This window comes from Jatropha curcas, chromosome 9, assembly GCF_041381405.1.
Source record: "Jatropha curcas cultivar XTBG-Jc1 chromosome 9, XTBG_Jcur_1.0, whole genome shotgun sequence".
Classification (NCBI taxonomy): Eukaryota; Viridiplantae; Streptophyta; class Magnoliopsida; order Malpighiales; family Euphorbiaceae; genus Jatropha; species Jatropha curcas.
This window is the reverse complement of record NC_143159.1, coordinates 8,348,519-8,370,242: the sequence shown is the minus strand read 5'-3', so window position 1 is coordinate 8,370,242 and position 21,724 is coordinate 8,348,519. Positions and strand designations below refer to the sequence as shown.

The 21,724-nt window shown below is 34.7% G+C and overlaps 4 protein-coding genes across 8 annotated transcripts; 3 read left to right on the top strand and 1 right to left on the bottom strand.

The window, feature by feature from the left end:
• The first annotated feature begins 2,974 nt into the window (after positions 1-2,974).
• Positions 2,975-4,496, top strand: LOC105629133 (U-box domain-containing protein 28). The gene has a single exon (XM_012210663.4). It carries the CDS (start codon positions 3,049-3,051, stop codon positions 4,282-4,284), a length of 1,236 nt encoding a protein of 411 aa, XP_012066053.1. The 5' UTR covers positions 2,975-3,048; the 3' UTR covers positions 4,285-4,496.
• Positions 4,497-10,785: 6,289 nt separating this feature from the next.
• MFL1 (Mitochondrial substrate carrier family protein) lies at positions 10,786-12,266 on the bottom strand. Its single transcript, XM_020677389.3, has one exon. The coding sequence runs from the start codon at positions 12,200-12,202 to the stop codon at positions 11,000-11,002; it is 1,203 nt and encodes a 400-aa protein (XP_020533048.1). The 5' UTR covers positions 12,203-12,266; the 3' UTR covers positions 10,786-10,999.
• A 334-nt stretch (positions 12,267-12,600) lies between these two features.
• Positions 12,601-14,951, top strand: LOC105629199 (Concanavalin A-like lectin protein kinase family protein). Its single transcript, XM_012210742.4, has one exon. The coding sequence runs from the start codon at positions 12,718-12,720 to the stop codon at positions 14,653-14,655; it is 1,938 nt and encodes a 645-aa protein (XP_012066132.1). The 5' UTR covers positions 12,601-12,717; the 3' UTR covers positions 14,656-14,951.
• A 241-nt stretch (positions 14,952-15,192) lies between these two features.
• Positions 15,193-19,621, top strand: LOC105629135 (uncharacterized). 5 transcript variants are annotated; one of them, XM_020677394.3, is made up of 7 exons: positions 15,193-15,527; positions 15,618-15,709; positions 16,476-17,091; positions 17,216-17,437; positions 17,534-17,658; positions 17,825-18,021; positions 18,340-19,621. In XM_020677394.3, the coding sequence occupies exons 3-6, from the start codon at positions 16,685-16,687 to the stop codon at positions 17,947-17,949; spliced, it is 879 nt and encodes a 292-aa protein (XP_020533053.1). In that variant the 5' UTR covers positions 15,193-15,527; positions 15,618-15,709; positions 16,476-16,684; the 3' UTR covers positions 17,950-18,021; positions 18,340-19,621. The 5 variants fall into 5 exon arrangements, with proteins under 5 accessions (XP_020533053.1, XP_020533051.1, XP_012066055.1 ...); XM_020677392.3 differs by having other exon boundaries at positions 15,193-15,709; positions 16,476-16,512; positions 16,662-17,091; XM_012210665.4 differs by having other exon boundaries at positions 15,193-15,709; positions 16,476-16,512; positions 16,656-17,091.
• Positions 19,622-21,724: the final 2,103 nt, after the last annotated feature.

Below are 21,724 nucleotides of genomic sequence, written 5' to 3'. Positions count from 1 at the left end.
TTAGCTTCTCCCTCAATTTTTCAGCAAGATTGATGTAGCATGATTAAAATTTGTTTAAGATTTTCAAATCCTTTCCAACCTAAGGAAATTTTATTATTAAGATACCCAAAGCTAGATCACGGCTCTTAAATAATAGACTTACACGATTCATTTCTAAGCCACATTTGTTAAACCAAAACAATTTCTTTTCCTACTTCTATTCCTTCTGAGGCCTTGTTTGGCAATTTTAACAGTTCTTTTGTTCAAATTGGAACAATTTTCTTTTCCTTTTTCTATTCCTTATCAGGCCCTATTTGGCAATTTTTCTTTTACTTCTGAGGTCCTGTTGGGCAATTTTTCTTTTCCTTCTTCTATTCCTTGTATTTGGCAATTTTAGCATTTCTAGTAGCTGTTAGCTATTGTGATAACTCTCAACTATTTCACTAGCTGTTAGCAGTTAGATATTTAACTGTTAGTGGTTAATTATTTATATAGCGTGGTTTAGAATATATGTAATATTACTGAACCCGATAATTAATCAAAATACTAAACATAACTCCAAACTCTATTACCGAATAGAACCTGATTTACAAGTAAGACTTTGGAATGCAATGAATAAAAAGAGAAATAATATATTTATGCAATGTTACTTGAATTCTCAAAAATAATAATAAATTGCAAATTTAGCAGAAGGCAGGGATGTAAGGATTTAAGACTAGTTAAAATTGAAAATCATAATTAATAATTGTTATATTAACTTCCGTCCATTTCATAAATTTATCTTCAAATATTTCTAAAATATAAAAGGTGAATATCGTTCTATGAATTAATAAATTAGAGAAATTTTTTTTTTTAAATACAACAAAAGATTAGTTAATCTTCAAAAATTTCACATGAATGTAATCTAAATGCAAAATACTGACGTTAATTTTACGTAAAATAATCTTTATGATAATTTAATTTAATTTTTTTAATAGAAGCTTCAATAGCAGTTGGTCCAACTCGTATATATATATTAGTTGAATTTTGTTTCCATAAACACATTCAAACATGGAATCAGAATTAATTGCTTACTTCTATCGATAATGCCAATATAAAATGGGGATGAGAATATATACCTGCTCAGACTTAATTCACTAATTAATATTTTAATGGGTACGTTTCAGAAAAATGATAATACAAAGACAAGCCTCCAAGTCTCCCTATCATGATCAAGAAATATTTATATATATGGTCTGATTTGGACTATTTAGCCTTCTTTGACCTCGTTTAGTTTATGGCACTTGTCATTATTGTTTTACTAAAAAAATGAAAAAGTTGAATTAGGAAAGCTATTGAAGTATTTATTATCAAAATTACTTGCAATATAAGGTCTGAAACGATATGGATTAGAATGAATTTAAGAAAAAATAATATATTTTCAATTACGTATATGACCCTGTGTTCCCTTCCTTTCTCTTCTCTTCTTTTCTTTTTTTTTTTTTTTTTCTTTTTTCCCCTACACAAGAAGCGTCTCTCAAGTTAAGGATGGTATTCAAGTAAAACCTTTTTAACAGTGAATTGCGCGTTATTTTAAACCCCTTATCTGTTGCCAGAATTCTCTTGAATATGTTTCTTTTCCCTTAATCCAACCACATGTTCATAATCTTTTTTTTTAATCCGTGTAATTCTTTATTTTTTATTTTATACATATGTTTTCATACTCGCTTAAGTGATATTAAAAAAAACTCTTATATAACATGTTTGATTAACATTAATCAATTGTTTCTTTTAGTTTTAGAATAAATAAAAAAAAGACACATTCTTTGTCAATTACTTTCAGTGCAAACATGTTTTCCTTCCCTCCTGAGGGGAAAAAAAAAAATTTAGGTGATTACCATTGAAATTCAGTAAGTTAAAATTTCCTTGGGGAAATAAAAATCAATAAGTTACTTTAATTCATCTATATTATAGCTTAGGTAGAAATACCTAATGGACTGAAAACTACAAGTTGATTTCATTTCATACCACTTTTCATCCTTTTAGCTTGAGTGAATTTTAAAAACATGGCAAGACAGTCAAATAATATAGTCAAGCTTTATTATCAATATGTTTGTCCAAATACATAATTTAACACTTCAATATTATTATAAGATAAGTTTATTGGTACGCCTTATTGTAGAATTGACATATTAAATTTTTTAATTTATAAAATTATATTTTGTTAAATAATTTAATTTATAAAATTTTACTATGTATTTATTTGTGTTTGATCCATGGATCTCATCATTAATATTCATAGTGTATAAAATAGAAATTAAAAAAAATCGACAACTAATCAAAATTTATCTCTCGTCTTATTTCCGAGAGGGCAAATTTTGGTTCTAACTAAAAAATGGAACTAAACTGAAATTATTTTGCTCAATTTCATTAATAATTTCAGTATTCAATTGAATGACCTAATTCTCATTTCTATCTATTCCTTTCCTTTTCTTCTTTCTTTTATTTTTTATATTACCTTAAGTATTTTCAACTATTAAAATTAAATTTTATTTATATCAAATTAATTTATTAAAAGATAAAATGCTTCAAATGAATATTTATTTCGTTTTGAATATTGAATTCTCGACCTAAAGGTGTTGAATCGGTCATGAGATCACTCTTGGTTCCTTTTCCTCTTCCCTCCTCTTTAAGAAATCTTTCCTTTGCCTTTACCCCTTTTGGCTATTTACAATGTGGGGACCATCATTCAAAGAACAACCCAAAGGGACACTCCATAAATTACGCGAACCAAATGGACACAAGTCCACTCGTGCTTCCCATGTTCCACGCTTGCATCCTATTCCATTCCCCTTCATATTTTTTACTAGTATTTCTAATTTCCGTTTTTATATTTTATTTAACAAAAACAAAACTCCGTGTTTGACACTTTGACCAACGACCTAACCCACCACCATTTCATCAAAACGACGTCATCCCCTTTGACTCTTCTCCTACAAAACCCTCTCTCCTCCAATCTTTCTCCATTCTCCCAAACTCTTTTCGGTTTTTCTCTTTCTTTCCCTCTCTCCTTCTCTCTTTCATAAAAAGATGGGAAGAAACGAGCTGTACATTACCGTACCCAATCTCTTCCGGTGTCCAATATCTCTAGACGTCATGAAGTCTCCGGTAAGTCTCTGCACTGGCGTCACATATGATCGCTCCAGTATCCAGCACTGGCTCGATAGTGGACACGACACCTGTCCCGCTACGATGCAGGTCCTCGACACCAAAGACTTCGTTCCTAATCTCACTCTCCACCGCCTTATCAACCTCTGGAATCAATCTTCTACTCGCCGGCCTGATTCCGAAAACTCTCCGGCTGCTGCGACGATCTCCGACCAGCAAGTTGGGATTTGGATTGAGGAAATTAAGCGTGAAAGAGTGGAATCGCTGGTGAAGATTGTGGAGTTCTTGAATTATTCAGAGGAGAATAGTAGATTTTTGGTGAGATTTGATGGTTTTATTGATGCAATTGTTATTGTTTTAAGCAGAGAAGGAGTAGAAATTCAGGTTTTGGAGTTGATTATTAGGGTTTTGGACTTAATTTTGGTTCAAAATGGAATCAAAGAGAAAGTGCACAGATTATTCCTTCAAAATCAGAATTGCTTGTCTTCGTTTCTCTCTGTTATCAAAAATGGAAATTCAAATTCGAAAATCCAATCCATTAGAGTTTTGGGTTCAATTTCACTCAACAATGAATCGAAACGGTTCATTGCTGAAACACAAAACCTCATCCCGGTTCTTCTCCATCTCCTCAAATCAGAAACCGATCTACCGGCTTTACACGACACCGTTTTGTCTCTTTTGATCTCTCTAACCATAACTCGCTCGATCAAAACCCAAATCGTCCAGCTCGGACTCGTTCAGCTCCTCTCAAACACCCTCTCCAACAAAAACGCAGCCATTTCACTGATTGAGAAGTGCCTAAAGCTATTATCAATCATTTCAACATGCACAGAAGGTCGGGCAGCGATAAGCGAGGACGCGAAATGCGCAGGGTGTATTGTAGAGAGATTAATGAAGGTGACAAAAACGGCGACGGAGGATGCCGTATTGGTGTTGTGGAGTTTATGCTGTACGTTCCGGGACGAGAGGGTGCAGGAGAAGGTTATGGGCAGCAATGGATTGACGAAGTTATTGTTGGTGATGCAAAGCGAAGGAGATGGGACTGTGAGAAGGATGTGCGGAGAATTGATTAAGGTAATGAGAAATAGGTACAAAAATGGTGGAAATGGGATGGTGGTGAGTTATGAGACTAAAACTACTCATATCATGCCCTGTTAGATTTGCAATTGGAATAGTGAAAAAAAGAAAAAGAAGTTAATTTTGATAATTTTAGGAAGACATGAATTAGGATTTTGTTGATATTAACATCAAACACAAGGAAAAGAAAGAAATTCTTTTTTTTTTTTTTTTTTTTTTTGGTTTTTAAGTTGTAAGTGTTAGAATTGACCATTCAACTTCTCTAATGAAATTTATACAATCATTTGACATTATGGATGGTTTGTTTTTATTCTTTGTTATTTTCTTATTTTTTGCTTTGATCTTTAGATTTTTGAATGTTATTCTTTCATCGTCAATTAGAATTTGCGTGATATAATTTAAACATTTATGAATTTATCAGATTTGTTTAATTGAGGAAATAAATAAATAAAAAGACAACTTTGAAAAAAAATAAATGAAAAGACAACTATAATCAAAGAACATTTTTGAGATTGATTACCCTGACTTAGGTCATGAGTTTAATCATCTAAGTTAGTCCGTGTTAGTCCTTTTGCTTTCAAGGCAAGATGGGATTAATCGAATTAATTAAGTTTATTGTGAACCGTTCAAACGGCCATAAGACTAAGACTGGATACCTTATGCAAGTAATAAAATAAAAAATAGATACCTCTACTAAGTATTAAAACATTGATTTTATTATCTTTTTAATTAGTAATAAAATTCAAATCATTTAATTTTATTCTATAAATATTTAATAATTCAACAAATCAAATGTGATTTGGTTCAAGTCCTCTCAAACTCTTGATGATGAGCAAACGTGAGGGTTACCTAGTGTTATGGGAGCTCTTAACGAATAAAAAAAATTTAAAAATTCATAACTTTTATTGGAGCTTAATTTACATTCCATAAAACTTAATTTCCAATATATAGACAAAATAATTGTAATTATCCCGTAGCTAGATAACGCTTTTTGTATAGATATTTTGTTCAATAGGAGATTTTATTATTTGTATATAAATAGTTTGCAAAAAAAAAAAAAAAATGTAGGTGCAATGGAAAAAAACAAAATCTTGTTTCTGAATTAATAAATAAAAACGAGTAAGTCACTTTTATCAATCAGATTAAACTTTAGGTTTATGATTATTATAATCCTTCATATTGATTCACTATGATTGTTGCAAATGATAATTTGATTATCTTAAATTATAGTTAGTGGAGTAATGAGCTAATGATGTAGATGGAAAGTTAAAGAGACAACAAAATTTTATTTATTTGAAAAGAAAAAAGAATGGCTCCCTGTGATTTTATAAAAGTAATCATCTTTTTCAGCAAACATGAACAAAAATAAAGCAAGCTAGATGCTAAGATTGCTTAGTTGATGTGAAATTTGAAATGCTGAGAAAAGAGATATAGAATCAACAGAGAATTGGATGAGAGGAAGTGAAATGTATTTTCAAATTTAGTTAAAATTAGCTGTTTTAGTAATTATTAGTTGTTTTAACAGCGTCTAGCTGATTGAGTAGTTTTTATAAAATAATAAAAGTTAAATGTTACATGAATTAATTTTTGATAAAACGTTATATTAATCTCTAAAAATTAATTCAAATGTTATGTTGCCGAACAGTATAAAAAATAGCGTTTAGTGTCGCTAAAATCTACTTGAAAAGCTGTTGTCTAACACAATCTTAATTTGTCGAGAATTGTACGAGCTCGGGCTCCGTTGGCCATCCAATCCCCTTTTGGATATAGAACGGCCATTGTTCGAATTATTTCAAAAACAGTTTTTAAGTAATTTTTAATATTTTGATTAGTAACTTTTAGCTTTTAACGTTTTATTGAAAGTTACTTAAAGAGTTACTAATTGCTTAAATAGTTAAATGCTGTTAGAATAGCTAACAATTACAAAAATAGTTAATTTTACCGAATAAGCTTCAAAGGTGTGTGAAATAAAAAGAAAAAGAGAAAGAGATGAAAAAAAAAAAAAACCAAAAAGGAGAAAAGTATATCCTATGACAATGTCAATAATGCCGATACTAAAGGAGTAAGCGCTTTTAACATGTGGGATTGAAAATGTCAAAATTGAGCAACTGTAGGGGAGAATAGCACTAATGAAACAGCAATTGGCATAGAATTTTCCCTTTGATTTTGGACGGAGTGTCCAATCCCTAAAGTCCAAACTACAGGACCATTGGGATCAATATTTTATTCGGGAGGAATTTCTCTTTTCTAGCCTACTCAATGTTAAAATATATATTTTATATACATTGATGTAACCTAAGAGTTTTTCCTTTTTCCTTTTTTTTTTTTTATTTCGATTTTATTCTTTTTTTTTCTCAAATATATAATCAGAAATACTCTCATTTTAGTAAAAATACTAAATTTCATTGATTTGATCCATAGGTGGAGACATGAACCAAATTTAAGTAAGTTTTCTCGTAGGGTCGAGTAGTCTTCAATTTAAATGATCCAATCAAATCAGATCAGATTAATTTAATTTAATTTTTAATTTTAACAGGAAAAATTTTTAAATATTTTCAGTTAAAATGACTTTGATTAACTAGAAAAACTCTTATTCAGAAAAAAAAAAGAAAAAGAAAAACTCTATAAATCAATTAAAGTGAATCTAATTGACCGGTCTAATTGATTTTGTTTAATTTTCATTTAGAAAAAAATATTATTTATTCAATTTATATTGATTTGATTTACTTTGAACCAAATTGATCAAATGTTCTGCCCTATATTAATCAATCTTGCATTCCAATATTTCCGGTCAGGAATGCATGATTTATACCTAAAAGGGAGAAATATAAATATTTAAATTTATTAATATTTTGAAAACTAAACATAAACCTATTTTAGAGGAGATAGTGACTTTTGTCGGTCTCATTGTATTTGTTAACGAAGGAATTACCTGCACTCGGTGGTGTATGGTTCACTCCATCACCAAACTAATCAATGAATAATTTTTTTATTCTGTCCATTTTTTCTTAGAAAATAGTCAGAAATACTCTCATCAGAAATAGAAATATAAATTAATTGATTTGATATATGGTTGGACCAATACATTGAAAAAAAAAGTAAGTTTTTCGCGATAGAAAAATATCTACATTCTTCTTACAAGATTCAAATTTGATATTTTTTTACAAAAATTTCCAGTTTTTGCTAATTAATTAAGTATGTTAACAATGGTCAATGTAATTAAGTGCTACTGTTTTGTGGATCTAGGTGAATGGATATAATTTGGCCACAGCAAATATTGACTATCAGAACTACAAGCCCTTCTACATATTTTTGAAAGCATTAATTTTTGAGTTTGGTGTGCTATAATGCGATAGGCCATGCTTTGTACTGGGCCAAAGGCTGTTTGCTTACTATTCCTAAGATGGTGGAAACTTCCCTTGAAGAAGATAAGCCATTGGAGACTACCTCCGCTTCCTTCATTACATTTGGTCGTGGGGTCAACTTAAACATGTCTTTCTTGCATGGAGAGAGCTTGTCTATTTTTTCATTTATTGTTTTGACAAAGATGTGTGGTTCTTGAATGCGATACATTTTAATTAACCTCATACCGTACTTATACCGTCACTTCCAAAAAATGAAATAGATAAACAAGTGGATGAAATGTTAAAATCACGAGAAAGCACTATTTTATCATTGTATTTATCTTTATCTTTTACCTTTGGTACTCTGTTTTATGCTTTTATTAATATTTTAATTTGTATATTTTCAGTTTAAAAGTACAAATATGCAAACAATATAGATTAATTAATTCGGTAAAATACAGAGACACAATAAAATAATTTTTCAAAAGTATATATATAAAAGAAAAGGCTTGAACTTGGGTATTTTTACAACTTTGACAAATCCTTCTACTGTGAATAAAATATTTACCGGTAATAAGTATTTTGGCAGACCTTTTAGAAGCTTGGGTATTAGCCACAACAATCTCTCAACTGCTTAGCATCCACAAATAGAAAGATTGAACAAATGTGTAGAGAGTATGTCAGATACGTGACTTTTCAAAAGCCTTCTTTCTTACTGGAGTAAGTAGCTATCCCTTGCTGTGTGGTGGTGCGTATATCGTCGCTACATTCCTTTCCAGCATAAATATGTGCCCTTTCATGCATTATATGGTCATCCACCCCCTCATTTCCATATTATTTTAGAGAATGGCAATTGTATAGAATCTATCACTGCTTTCTAATTATATTGCTCAACCTGTAGGCGTTGCACTAGCCCCAGGCCCCAGGCTATAGGCCCCAAGCCCCAGGCTATAGGCCCCAAGCTATGTTAGGGAAACGTGGAACAACATTTGAAATATAATTTTACACGGAAAATGATATTTTATACAAAAACAGAAATAGGGAAATGCTCATAGCTAGAAATTTCCCTGCATCATAGAGCCCCAGTTTCAAACTCTGTTTGCTAGTTTGAGCCCCTCTACCGTTGGGCCAAATGCCCTTCTGTGTAACTTTTACAAAATACAATACAGTACAATTTCTTTCTTCTGTCTCTCATCTTCTCTTCTCTCTTCCTTTCTCTTCTAATTCTTCTCCCTCTCGTCTGTAATTCATTTTCTTTCACTTTCTATCACGTTCCACAAATTAAACAAATATGGATCTTTAAGTTGACACAATCAAACCCAAATGGACAAAAACACCATTAGATTTCAAAGTAGCATGATCTAATTTAAAAATTTCACCCATTTGAGTGGCCACTGGTTGTAACAGTAACCTGGCCTGGATAATATCCTTGGTCTGTAAGGCCAAATAAAATGGTCGCAACCAGCTTTCCCCAACTAAAATATATATTGGCTTATAGAGAGATTTATGGACTAATTAACATTGGACAGTGAAGTTGAATAAAGAGAATTTCATCCAAAGCAGGCAATGAAATGCAGTAATAGATACAATTAATACAAGTCACCATACCAGCAGCTATGGACATGCTCTCATGTTAAGAACAGATCTGTGTACACAAGCAAAATTTTTATTTTTCTTCAAACATAGTCAGTTACAGACATCAAATATTCAGTGACAAGCATACATTCACTTCATAGACTATTTTATATTGTGCAAGAGCAAGGTATCATTATTGCATCAAATGCATAACACACCTTTAGCATTGACAAAAACATTTCCCTCCTCACTTCTTAAATTCGATCTTCTTGCTTCACATATTCTTTTACCTTATCGTGCACTAGTTTTCAAAAAGGGAGAAGAACAGGAAAAATTTTTTGTTAGTAATAATCATATCATTATCTAACATCAGAACCACAACCATTCTTCAAAACAAATTGGCTGGTTTCTAAGTCCTTGATTTGGATAGGTTTCTAGTATTAAAACCTTCTAGATTTGGATAGGTTTCCAGTATCCAAAGTATGCGCATGAATTGCAATAGAATTTGAATTGGGTTGAACTGTAACAATTGTAGAATCAATTATCCATTGACAAGTAATTCACACTCATCTTGAAAACAACAAAGGTAAATGTCAACTCAGATATTCTCCCACATTAGTATCCTTACAGACAGCAAACCACTAAGAGTAGATCAATCTGTGCTCAAACTACTATGATGGTAGCCTTTTCTACCCAATGTCTGCATACTACGAATTTTTATTCTAGACACACTACCCCATTATTGATTGCCAAGTTGAGCTCCTTGCTTTAAACCCTACAAAACTACACGCACACCTTTCTGGATTCAATTTATCCTCCATTACCTGGAAGCACTCATTTTTTATGTCATGCTAATTACCTATAACAGAACAATACTAGAGAAGAAGGAAGCTATCAATTTCAAGAACTCACACAGAATACAAATACAAAAACTGGGAACTTTTTTCGCCAGTAGTCAATTGTTTGGGTGCAGATGTACTACAGCCTTCACCATCTATATAAAATAATAGGAAAAACCAAAATTTGTTCCATCTCCTCAAAGTCTCAGCACAAAGGTAAGGTTATTCCACAGTCGCTTAGGAGGTCACAACAGGTTCAAACCACATCTCCATAGGTCCTACAAGATGGGATGCCTTGGGCACTTGGACTTTGTCCCCTAGATACAGCAGAAGCACTACAAACCGCATTCATGGGTGATTTGAAGCACATATAAAGCCATTTCATATTAGATGTTTTTGTTCAGAGAAGGGTATACAAGAGCATCAAAGAGAGAGAAAAAAAGAAAAGGCAAAAAAAAGAGAAAAAAAAATCCTCCAAAACAAACCTGTCTAAAGGGACAGTCCTATCTAAGTTGATCAACAACATTCAAAACAAAGGAAGAAAGGAAATAAAAGGCTCCTCAAAAAATGTCAAACTAACTGATCTAAAGCAAGCTATTTTGAAATTTGAGATAACCATGTCAAATGTGTCTTCAGATGTAGACAACTTGTCGCTGCAATAAGATTCAGTTACATAAGGACTCTTGTAGAAAATACTCAACTAAATTGTATGTATCGGCCCAAAAAAATAGCCTAGAGCAATTAATCAAGCCAAAACTGAATCATTGTTGCTTAGCTTGCTGTTTTATTTCTATTTTTAACTTTTGCAACTGTAAAAGAAACGATAGCAAAACCAAAACTCAGTGTACTATTGAAAGCTATTGTTTTTGTACCTTTCTGTGAAAGGAAAAGCTAATATATGTCTAAGTTTCTTTATTCAAAATGCGTACAATAAAGAAAGAATGATATATAACTTACTTTAAGAAAAACAAAGCCATAATAGAAAGGATAAGAATTATCACCAATAATAGCACATAATACTCGATTTATAGCCATTAATCAAGCAGGAGCAACATCCAATTCACGCAACTCTTTGTGCTTCAAATACTGATGCAAAATAGTAAGTCTAGCTGTCTCAAATGCAAAGTACCCCAAAGCAGAAAAGCATGCACTATGAACCACTCTTGGACCCATTCCTCTAGTAAATCCAACCCAGCCTTCCTCCTTCAAAATCTGCTTAACAGTTGCAGAAACCCCGCCATACATTGCAGCTGCAACCTTATCCACCACTTCCTTATTCACCTGTGTCATCAATCTTGTCTTAACCACATCAAGTGGTGTTGTTATTGATGCTGAAATTGCCCCAGCTAATGCCCCACAACATACACTCTCAATAGGCTCCAAATGACTCTTTTTAGTCTTACTTAATACTGCCGCCTTTAAATACTCAAATGAAGAATAACTTAGTACACCAGCAGGTAAATTTCTTAACAAAGTAGCAGAGTACCCTGCATATAGACCCAAGATACCATCTTTTTCTAATATTTTCAACAATACTTGCCATGACCTGCCTTTAGCACCAGCTTGCATTCTTTGAGTTATCAATTCTTTTGGTACCATAATAGCTGAAGATACAATATTTCCCATGGCACCAGCAGTAGGAGGGATAAGCACAGATGGGTATCTCTCTAATTTGGATAAAATTGATTTCCCAAATTCACAAGTCCCAAAATACACAGCTGATGATGCCGTAGAACCCACAATGACTGCAGATACACCACTATAAAACCCTGAAATCCCTTTTTCTTGAAATGTTTTGACTATAGCATCAAATGTGCTGCTATAAACCTGAGATGCACCCTCTGTTTGCAACTTTGTTTTGATTGTATCAAGCGGGTGCAGGCACACATAAGTAAATGCACCGGCTATGCCACCACCTCCAGCTCCTATTAGTGCTCGTTCAAAGACAGAGAGGTTCTTCATGAGGGTTTGGACTTTGGGGCTGTTCCTTAAAGTGGGTTTGAGCCATTTGGAGAAATCCGATGTTGTTTTGCGGTTTGAGGAGAGAGAATTGGAAGCAAATTGAAGGGATTTGGCGATGGGTTTGTTGTGGTTTTTTGTGGTTTTTTGTGGGGTTTGGGTGGAAAAGGGAGAGGAGAGGTGAGTGAAGAGATTGGTGAAGTCATTTTGGATTATTGAGTGGGATGGATTACAAGAGTCTGGAGATGGAAGGCCTAGAAATGCACAGAGATTGGCTTCCATTGCTAGAGAAAGAAAGCTTCTTTTCTATCTCCGCTTTCACCGGTTCGGGTAAGGCGTTTTAGAAGCTAAAAGGTAAGAACTGGGAGACCTGTAAACGATGTCGTTGCAAGTGGGTGAATATTGTGACTCAAAATGACGTCGTACTAAAGGTATATATTTCATCGATTCTCAAATCTAAAGTTTCATCTGCTCACCAACTACAACAAGAAGTCTACAACTTCCCTTGTATTGAAAAGGTGCAGACTTCTAGGCCCAGTGACTAAAAAAGCAGGCCCAATCTCTCCTCCTCCTCCATTTCAGTAACAAACTGGTTCTTTTCCCTCCAATTTTTCCCTCTCTCTCTCTCTCTCTCTCCCCCCCCCCCCCCACCCCCACCCCTACCCTTCTTCTTCAAATAAACAAGAAAGTCCATCCTGGGTTCTTCTTCTTCGTAGAAATCTCTCCTAAACACCTATTTTCTCTCTCAAGAACCACCCCTGTCAGCAACCAAGATTCTTCGTTTTCCTTTCTTTACAATGGAATTTACAACTACTCTGCTGTTATGGTTCCATTTCTTTCTCTTTTTCAACTTCATTTTTCTCTCGCTTTCCGTTCCTTTCTCGCCTGCAAAGAGTATCACTCTCTATGGAGATGCTAGGTTTAGAAACAATTCCATTACTCTCACTCAAGAACAGAATTGCTCTGTCTCTAACTCTTCTTCTAATTCTGGGGTTGGAAGAGCTCTCTATCGATATCCAATTAGGTTTGTTGATCCAAAAACCAAAAAGATTGCATCTTTCTCCATCCAATTCTCCTTCTCCATAATCCCATCTCCAACATGCTCTTTTGGTGACGGTATAGCATTCTTGATCACTTCTAATCCCAAATCTTTTAGCCTCTATAATGGGTACATGGGTCTTCCCGCAGGAAGGGCCTTAAATCCAAAAGATTCATTCTTTGCTGTTGAATTTGATACAAGTCATGATCGTTCCCTTTTTGATATCAACAATAATCATATTGGAATTGATGTCAATAATACAGTTGTATCTTTTGCTTCTGTTGATGTTGTATCAGAAGGGATTGATCTTAGAAGTGGGAGAAAGATCAATTCTTGGATTGAGTACATAGATTCTGATAAGTTGATTCAGGTTTGGGTTAATTACTTGAAAATTAAGCCTCCAAAGCCTATTATTGTGTCTAAAGTTGATCTTTCTGAGTACTTTAAGGAGTTTATGCATGTTGGTTTCTCTGCTTCTAATGGGGAAGGCTCTGCTGTTCATGTAATTGATTATTGGCGATTCAATACTACTTTGAATACAACTGAAGAATATGTTTGTTTCGTGGATTCTGCGGAGGCTCCAAATAATAATGATGACCCAATTGTTTTTCATGATAGAACAGCAGAGACTTTGGTGTTGGCTATGGCTTGTTTAGTTGCATATGCATTCGCCATAACTGTCATTTACTTTGTAATAAGGCAAAAGAAGTGTAATCTTGGCAAAAGAAATCAAGAAGATCAAATTCCCATAGCGCAACGAGGACTAAAAAGATTTTCAATTGAAGACATAATGATAGCTACAGTGGGGTTTTCTCCTGATAAAATTATTAGAGAAGGAGGTTCAGCTACAATGTATAGGGGGTTTTTTCGAGATCTAGGAACTTTTGCAGTTAAGAGGTTCCAACTTGCAGATTGGTTTCGCCACCAATCCATTTCTAAGTTTGCAACAATGGCCTATTACTTAAGACACAATAACTTGGTTCAGCTTCGAGGGTGGTGCTATGAGGAAGAAGAATTAGTCTTTGTCTATGAATACTTACGTAATGGCAATCTTGACGGAATCCTTCATAATAATACGAGTTCTCCGATTGTCCTCTCATGGAAGCATAGGCTAAATATAGTTCTTGGAGTTGCTTCTGCTCTTTCGTATCTACACGAAGAATGCGAGGAAGTGTTAATTCATGGAGATGTGAGAACCAGCGGCATATTTCTTGATGAAAAATTCAATGCCAAACTTGGAGATTTTGGTGTAGCATACATCTACAAACATTGTCCAGTTACATTTGAAAAAACGGGATATAGTGCTCCTGAATATCTTGATTTTGGTATTCCTTCTGTTAAAACTGATGTTTACAGCTTTGGTGTGGTTGTGCTAGAGGTTGCCACAGGAAAAAAGCCTATTGAAGATGATGGTACTATGCTTGTTGATTGGGTACGGAGGTTATTATACCAAGGAAAACTTCTTCAGGCTGCTGATTCAAAATTAGAAGGGAAGTTTGATGAACTGGAGATGGAAAGGTTGCTAGGTGTAGGAATTGATTGTGTGCATCCACATCCGCAGTTTAGGCCAAAAGTTAGAGAAGCCGTTAATATTCTTATAGGCCAAGCAACAAATCCTGACGGTCCGGATACCAATGAAGGGTCATGGGTGTCTCCGAGTAGCCATTTCAGCAGTGGGACAAGCAGAGAAATTTGAATGCATGAAAGAGATTACAATCTGATTTTGCGAAGAAAATAAAAGTTGCTCCTTTTGTAAATTGTTAGTCTTTTGTCATTTTTTTTTTTTTTTGGTTCTTCAAGTTGGTTTTCTTTTTCAAGACAGTTTATAAAATGATGGGGATAGTTTTGAGATGTTCTTGAAGGATACCTGATGAGAAATGAAATCATTTTGTTTCGTTTGGTTTTTCAATTTTCACCTGTTTAAGTCTATCTGTTTGGTTTGAAGTATATTCCAGTTTGTATTCTTTTTTCCTAGTAACTTGTTCAAGTCCATTGAGTTTAAGCCCTTTACTAACATCTCATCAGATTTCATTAAGAACAAGAGCCATGAACTATTCAATGGATAAAGAGAAAAGAAAGAACTATTCTAATGATCGATCTTATGTAAGTGTACTGTAGTGTTCAAAATTCAAATCTTGGTGGGTCCAGCAAATTTTCATAGCTGACCTGGCACTTCCTAAATTGGAAACAAGCTGGAAGGGCGGTGTAAAAAAAAAAACAAAAACTAAAAAAGTACTGCCCTTTCGCTTTCGATATGCAAGTAGAAGGCAATCAAGAAAACAGAGAGATGCACGACCAGAAAATTGCTACTGCCCTACTGGGTGTGGTGTCTGAACAGTAGTGACAGTATAATTTAGACCCATTAAAGCCGAATGATTTGAATGTTTTAACCATTCAAGTTGATGTTTCTCTCAGTTTCTTTTTGTCATTTAAATTATTTTGTAGTTAACAAGTGCTTGACGGTTGATGGGTTTTCACGGCACATTATGTAGTTTGTTGCTGCCAAGTTAACGTTTTTATAGCTTTTCTTTGTCTGGTTTCTTGGAAACTAGTGTAAAATAGGGAAAGGTTTGGAGTCTTTTTCCCCTCGGATTTTAAAGAAATCCGTGAGAAAATTTTCTGTTGAGTTAATAACTCATTTTCTCGGGAATCAATCAGGGCTAGAAGAGTTTGTGTGTTTGCTGAGGAACTGAAGAAGAAAATGAAAGCAGCTGTAGCATAATGCTCCAGATTTGATCCCAAATGAAAAGGTAAAGTAGAACAAAATTGTTATTATTATTATTATTATTATTATTATTTTGAGAATGCTGAAAAAAAATTATTTTTAGATTTTTTGTGGGTGGAACTGTGAGCAAAAGGGTCTTATGCAGCTTCAAATAAAATTTTGGAAACTATGTAATAGATCTTAAACAACCTTAGATCCGTGTATAAGTTGTTTCCATGTAAGTCCTCGAGCTTCCTTAAGATTCTCTTCAAATATCACCATTTTAGCGATGCTTTAGTTAAGGGTAGCTATATTTGTGTGCCAAAAAGCATCTTTCCTTCTCAAAATATATATGTTGTCCAGTTATGTAAACAAAACAAAGAAGAATACCACCTAAATGCAGGTTGCTTTTGTAGTGTGGTTACCTCTTGAGAGATGTTAAAAAATCCTCTTTTTTGGAACTTCTATCGTCAAAGAAAGTCCCATTTTCTTGGAAGAATTTATAGACTTAGCGCTTGGAATAACCATTTTTGTTGAGCAAGATTTAGGGCTTGGAGTCACATACTTTGCAGTTTCTAAAATTTGTAACTATAGATATCCACATGTTAGTTCTTGTTCTTGTTTGTCTTGAAGGCATTATTTTCTCTAGACTGATGAAGATATTACCCTCTCTTTGCCCTGGGAAGGAGTTTCTCTCTTCCTTATCCTCTTCTATAGTGACATTTTATGATAGGAAGCTGTTCCTACAGTGTTTAATTGGTCCGTGCTTGCTTAGTGTATTACGTTAACTTTTTCTTTGTATTCTCTTGCAGCCAGTGAGGCCAACAACCTCTCCCACAACTTATATTTGTAAGTGATTTCTCAGTTAGGTACATTCATGGCTTTCAATCAATTTATACATGTGTAGTATGTTAGTTAGTTAGTTAGTTAGTTAGTTAGTGAACAAGTGTCAGGATACTAGAAGTTGCAGTCTTGACTTAAGCTTTATCTAGCTACAGTTGCACAAAGAACTGCTTCCAAAATGCTTCCCTTTGTCCAACTAAGGAGAAGTCAACGCTTGAAGGATATCCAACCAGATAAAAATAGTTCAAATTTGGAGAAGAATAAGCCCTCCAGAAAACCTAGAGGACCAAGAAAATTGATTTCAAAAGAGCAAGCCTTGCCGTTGCATGGGCCACATCAGGACAACCAACCTACTGAGGCAATTTGTGCTTGTTCCTTATTAAATCAGGAGAAAGATATGGCCTTTTGCACAAAATGTGGAAGGCAGAGGAAATTTATTAGCTCAAAGAATGAGAGAAATTGCAAGAAAATGAAACACAAGCATGCTAATTTTAACAACCTAGTGGGAGGTACAGGTGAACCATCAAACATCATAAATCAAGATTTTAATGTTATTGCAACACCATTTAAGGATCCTACCTCGATGTAAGTCAGTTATTCTCTTTCCTTCTTTCAGTTTTCGTAGAGAAAGACTTGTGAATTGTAGCTTTTGATATTTAGCATTGCTGATGTAATTCTATTTATATAATCCATATATTCTTCTTAACAGAGGCAGCATCTGTGTCAATTGTAAAAATATTGGTACAGTGAATAGACTTGCAGCTCATATTTCAAGTAAAGCTGGTGCTAAAATGTTTGAGGTGGCACAACAGCTACAACAATTGCTTCAATTAGAAATGGTTTCTAGGCTAGATGTATGGCCTGTCAGTTTTGATACCTTTCCTCCAACTGATAATGTTATTGACCTTTACATTCTTCCAGTGGACAGAAGGTGATGTTTCCTTTCTTCTTTTCATAGTGTGATGCTTTGCAGTCTTGTCTCTGTATTATTGAGTTTCTTTGTGACATATTTTCACTTTTTCTACAGAAGTGATGGAGTTTTTGATAGGTTGCTGAATTATATGACCGGGAAAGACATTGTTCTTAAAGCTGTAATTGGTGATGTCTCTGTCTTGGTTTTTACATCCCTTCAGCTTACATATAAATACTGGAGTGAGTGAAAGCACCCTTATATAATAATAACATATGACTCAAATACATGCTATTTTCATACGTTTGTCTCCCCCTTTTCTTGATTTATGACATACAAATCTAAATTATATTTTTTAATTGATTTAAATTCTTTACTTCTTTTTTTTTTTCCAATGATTTATACTAGGAACAACTTCTGGGAGGTATTATTTATGGGCTGTGTTTCTTGGAAAGAATGCTTTCTTTCATTCTTTCCAAATCAACTGGATGAACATAAATCCATCTACAACTGTGGTTGTTCCATTGCCTTGAATCTTGTAAATGAAGTGCATCCTATTACTGAGTGTGAGAGAAACGTATGCACCAACTCGGATACCAGACAAGGTTCTTACTAATTTTCCTTTACTCCAACAATATGGAATATATGTCAAAAATATATCCCCATTTGAATGTTGAATTAACTTGGGAATAAGATAAAGTTGAATTCTGTCATTTGTTATATATTATGTCCTTAAGTAATTATAATTAATTCATGTTATGGAAAATTTACAAAACACAAAGTAATTGATGATAAATAACAGATAGAAGTAATGCAAATTGTTTAAAATCATATAATAAACACACTGTAGAAAGCACCTTTCTTTCTTTTTTTTTTTTTTAATTTTTTTTATTTGCCGATGACTTTTCTTGAATTGAAAATAGAGGAGGACGAAAATTTAGATATGAGTCGGGAGTTTGTTCTCGCGAATGATGGCGGCAATTTTTAGTCAGAATCTACCTCCACCTTGGCTGGAATAGAATTTTTAGAGCAGCAAGCTAGAAGAGCAGTCAATGAAAGCGTTGCTGAAGAAGGAATTTGCGGAATTATTGCTGATTCCATCAGGCAAAAAATTGGTGCAATAGAAAGAACTTCTTCGGATAAATATCCTGAAGGCGCAAGCAAGGAAGTAATCAGTGAAGAGACTTCTAGTGGTGTAATTGATGCATGTGTTGCTCTTACTGCAATTCATATTGGCTCTGCAGAGAGCAGATATAGGGCTGATCAATCTTCTGCTGAAGGCATTTTTGCCTCTCGTTGTCCAGACAGGGAAGATGCTTTGGATGAACTTAGCAGGGATAAGTCTGATGTCCTTGAGGCACCTTCCATTATTTATTTACAAGAATTTGTTCCAAACACTGCACTTCAATCATGTACTAAGGAACAAGGTGCATACAGCCCAGACAGATTGAGCATTAATAGTGTTGGCACATCAGTTATTGACATGGCAAGTACTTTTGATGATCTAACCGGCACAGATGAAATCAGATCAGCAGATAACTGTTACGAACAGGTGGGTCCTTATTCTATAAATCCAAGGTTTGCACCAGTTCTTCGTGCCATAATGGACAAGCATGGCGACATTGCACAAGAATATCCTATCAAATGCAGCAAAATGCTTACTTTTGCACTGGAGAGGGTTTGTGAAGCTGTTCAGGATTTGAATACTGTGCGATTCATCAATCTTCGAAGAAGTCATCTTCAGTCCTTGCATTCTGCTATTACTGATGCTGAGCTTGTTAGATGTAAAATGGCTTCGCAACAGATATGAAGAACTTGTGGAAGCAGTTGATAAAATTAAGGACTACAAGAACCTGAAAGTTAACAGAAGAAAAGACGAAAAAACTTGCTGCACTTAAGAAAAAGGCTTTCTTATTGAAGAAAACTGAGATATTGAAGCTGCAATCTGAGATTGTAACACTAGAAAGTGAAGTTGCTGAAGTGGAAGCAAAGAGTGAAAGCATTACTGGTGCTATTAAAGATGTTACTGTCAAATGTAAGCATTTCCGTCACAACTCACTAATGGATGGTTTACTTCAGAACTCTTTTGCATAAATTTTTATGCTTTTCTAAGACTCTGAATCCTAGCTGAAAGTGAGCTTGGAGCATAATTAATTACATAAGTTATTGTAGCAATCCCTTCATTTCCGTCACAAGTCTTTTGCATAGGTTTTTTATTGTTGAAAACATTTTTTTTTATATTCATTGCCAAATAGGATACTTGAATTGTTACGATCAATTAATTAGAAAAATTAGTTATTTTTGAAAGTAATTCTGTTTTCCATCCTTTATTCATTAAGCAAATACATATTTATAGGCTATATAATCTTATAACTAATACTATAAATCAACAATACAATCGCAAATAATCATAACAGAATATCTTAGTCAATATTTACATATTTACTATCACACCCCCGCAGTCGTAGGGTTAGGAGGACGAATGCTAAGGCTAGTCCTGAAATCTTCAAATAAGACACGGGGTAAGCCCTTGGTGAAAATGTCGGCAATCTGAAACCGAGATGGAAGATGGCGTACACGGATTTCCCCTTTACTAACTTTCTCACGAATAAAATGAATATCAAGTTCAATATGTTTGGTTCGTTGATGTTGAACGGGATTACCAGACAGGTATATGGCACTGATATTATCGCAATGAACCAGTGTTGCTTTGTCGAGTGGTAAATGAAGCTCAAGCAACAAGTTACGAAGCCAACAAGATTCGGATACCACATTGGCAACCCCCTTGTACTCTGCCTCAGCACTAGATTTAGAGATAGTAGGCTGTCTTTTGGAGGACCATGAGAGTAAGTTGTCTCCGAGGAAAACACAATATCCGGATGTTGAACGTCTAGTGTCTGGGCAGCCGGCCCAATCAGCATCAGTGTATGCAATAAGAGAGTGTAAGGAGGAGGACCTTAGATGCAAACCATAAGCCAGTGTACCCTTGATGTACCGAATAACTCGTTTCAAGGCATTCATATGAAGCTCAGATGGGTTGTGCATAAAAAGACATAATTGTTGTACGGCATAAGAAATATCTGGCCTAGTAAATGTCAAGTACTGCAATGCGCCGGCCAGTTTACGATAAAGTTGAGGATCAAGGCATAATTTCCCATTAGCAGCACTCATTTTTCCATTAACGGCAACTGGCGTAAAAGAAAGCTTACATTGCTCCATTCCGGCACGTTGTAAGATCTCAGTTGCATATTTTTGTTGAGAGAGGAACAGACCATGTTTAGTGTGTGTAACACTAATGCCAAGAAAATAATGCAGTCGGCCCAAATCTTTCATTGCGAACTCTGTGCCTAGAAGGTGGATTATGTGCTGTCGAAGTTCACTAGAAGAGGCTGTAAGTATGATGTCATCAACATATAAGAGTAGATATGCAATATTATGACCATGCTTATAAATAAACAAAGAATGATCTACTATGCTATGTTAGAACCCAATCTTGACAAAATCTGTGAACCGCTGATACCAGGCACGTGGTGCCTGCTTCAAACCATAGAGTGATTTCTGTAACAAGCAGACATGATCTGGTTTGCTCAAGTCTCGAAAGCCCAACGGTTGGTGCATATACACGGTTTCAGTCAAATGCCCATGAAGAAAGGCGTTTTTGACGTCTAACTGATGTATCTGCCAAGATTTGGAAACTGCAATACTGAGCACAGTACGAATGGTGGCCGGTTTGACAACTGGACTAAATGTTTCTGCACAATCAATGCCTGCTTTTTGTGAGCGTCCATCACCTACAAGACGAGCTTTGTAGCGCTCAAAAGAACCATCAGAGTTAAATTTATGTCTAAAAATCCACATGGAACGAATGACATTCACATTTGATGGCCGAGGTACCAACACCCAAGTCTTATTCTGAATTAGAGCCTCATACTCATCAGTCATAGCATTTTTCCAATTCGAATCATTAAGTGCACGGGCTGGATTGGTTGGAAGAGGAGAAAGTGGTGTGTGATGAGTGTGAAAAGCGTGGCTGTACTTTGGATTAGGTTTGGTAATGCCCCGTTGACTGCGAGTAGTCATATTATGTATTCTTTGTGGCGGCACAACAGCTAGAGGGAGAGGGGAATGGTTTGGTTGTGCTAGCGGTGGGTCCAGGGCTGGAGCAGTGGGCGAAAGGTGAGGAGTAGTATTTGGTGGTGAAGTTGGTAGGTGTAGTGGCAAGTGGGCTGGTATGGATGACTGAGGTTGCGGCATAATAGGTGTAGTAGGTGCAGAATTATATATTTGCTGCAAGAGTACAGGAGATAT

Bases quoted from the DNA above. Each gene is read 5' to 3' on its own strand.
- LOC105629135 (XM_020677394.3), top strand. From the start codon at position 16,685: ATGCTTCCCTTTGTCCAACTAAGGAGAAGTCAACGCTTGAAGGATATC. The intron at 17,092-17,215 runs GTAAGTCAGTTA...TCTTCTTAACAG, and splicing joins TTTAAGGATCCTACCTCGAT to AGGCAGCATCTGTGTCAATT. The intron at 17,438-17,533 runs GTGATGTTTCCT...CTTTTTCTACAG, and splicing joins ATTCTTCCAGTGGACAGAAG to AAGTGATGGAGTTTTTGATA.
- LOC105629133 (XM_012210663.4), top strand. From the start codon at position 3,049: ATGGGAAGAAACGAGCTGTACATTACCGTACCCAATCTCTTCCGGTGT.
- LOC105629199 (XM_012210742.4), top strand. From the start codon at position 12,718: ATGGAATTTACAACTACTCTGCTGTTATGGTTCCATTTCTTTCTCTTT.
- MFL1 (XM_020677389.3), bottom strand. From the start codon at position 12,202: ATGGAAGCCAATCTCTGTGCATTTCTAGGCCTTCCATCTCCAGACTCT.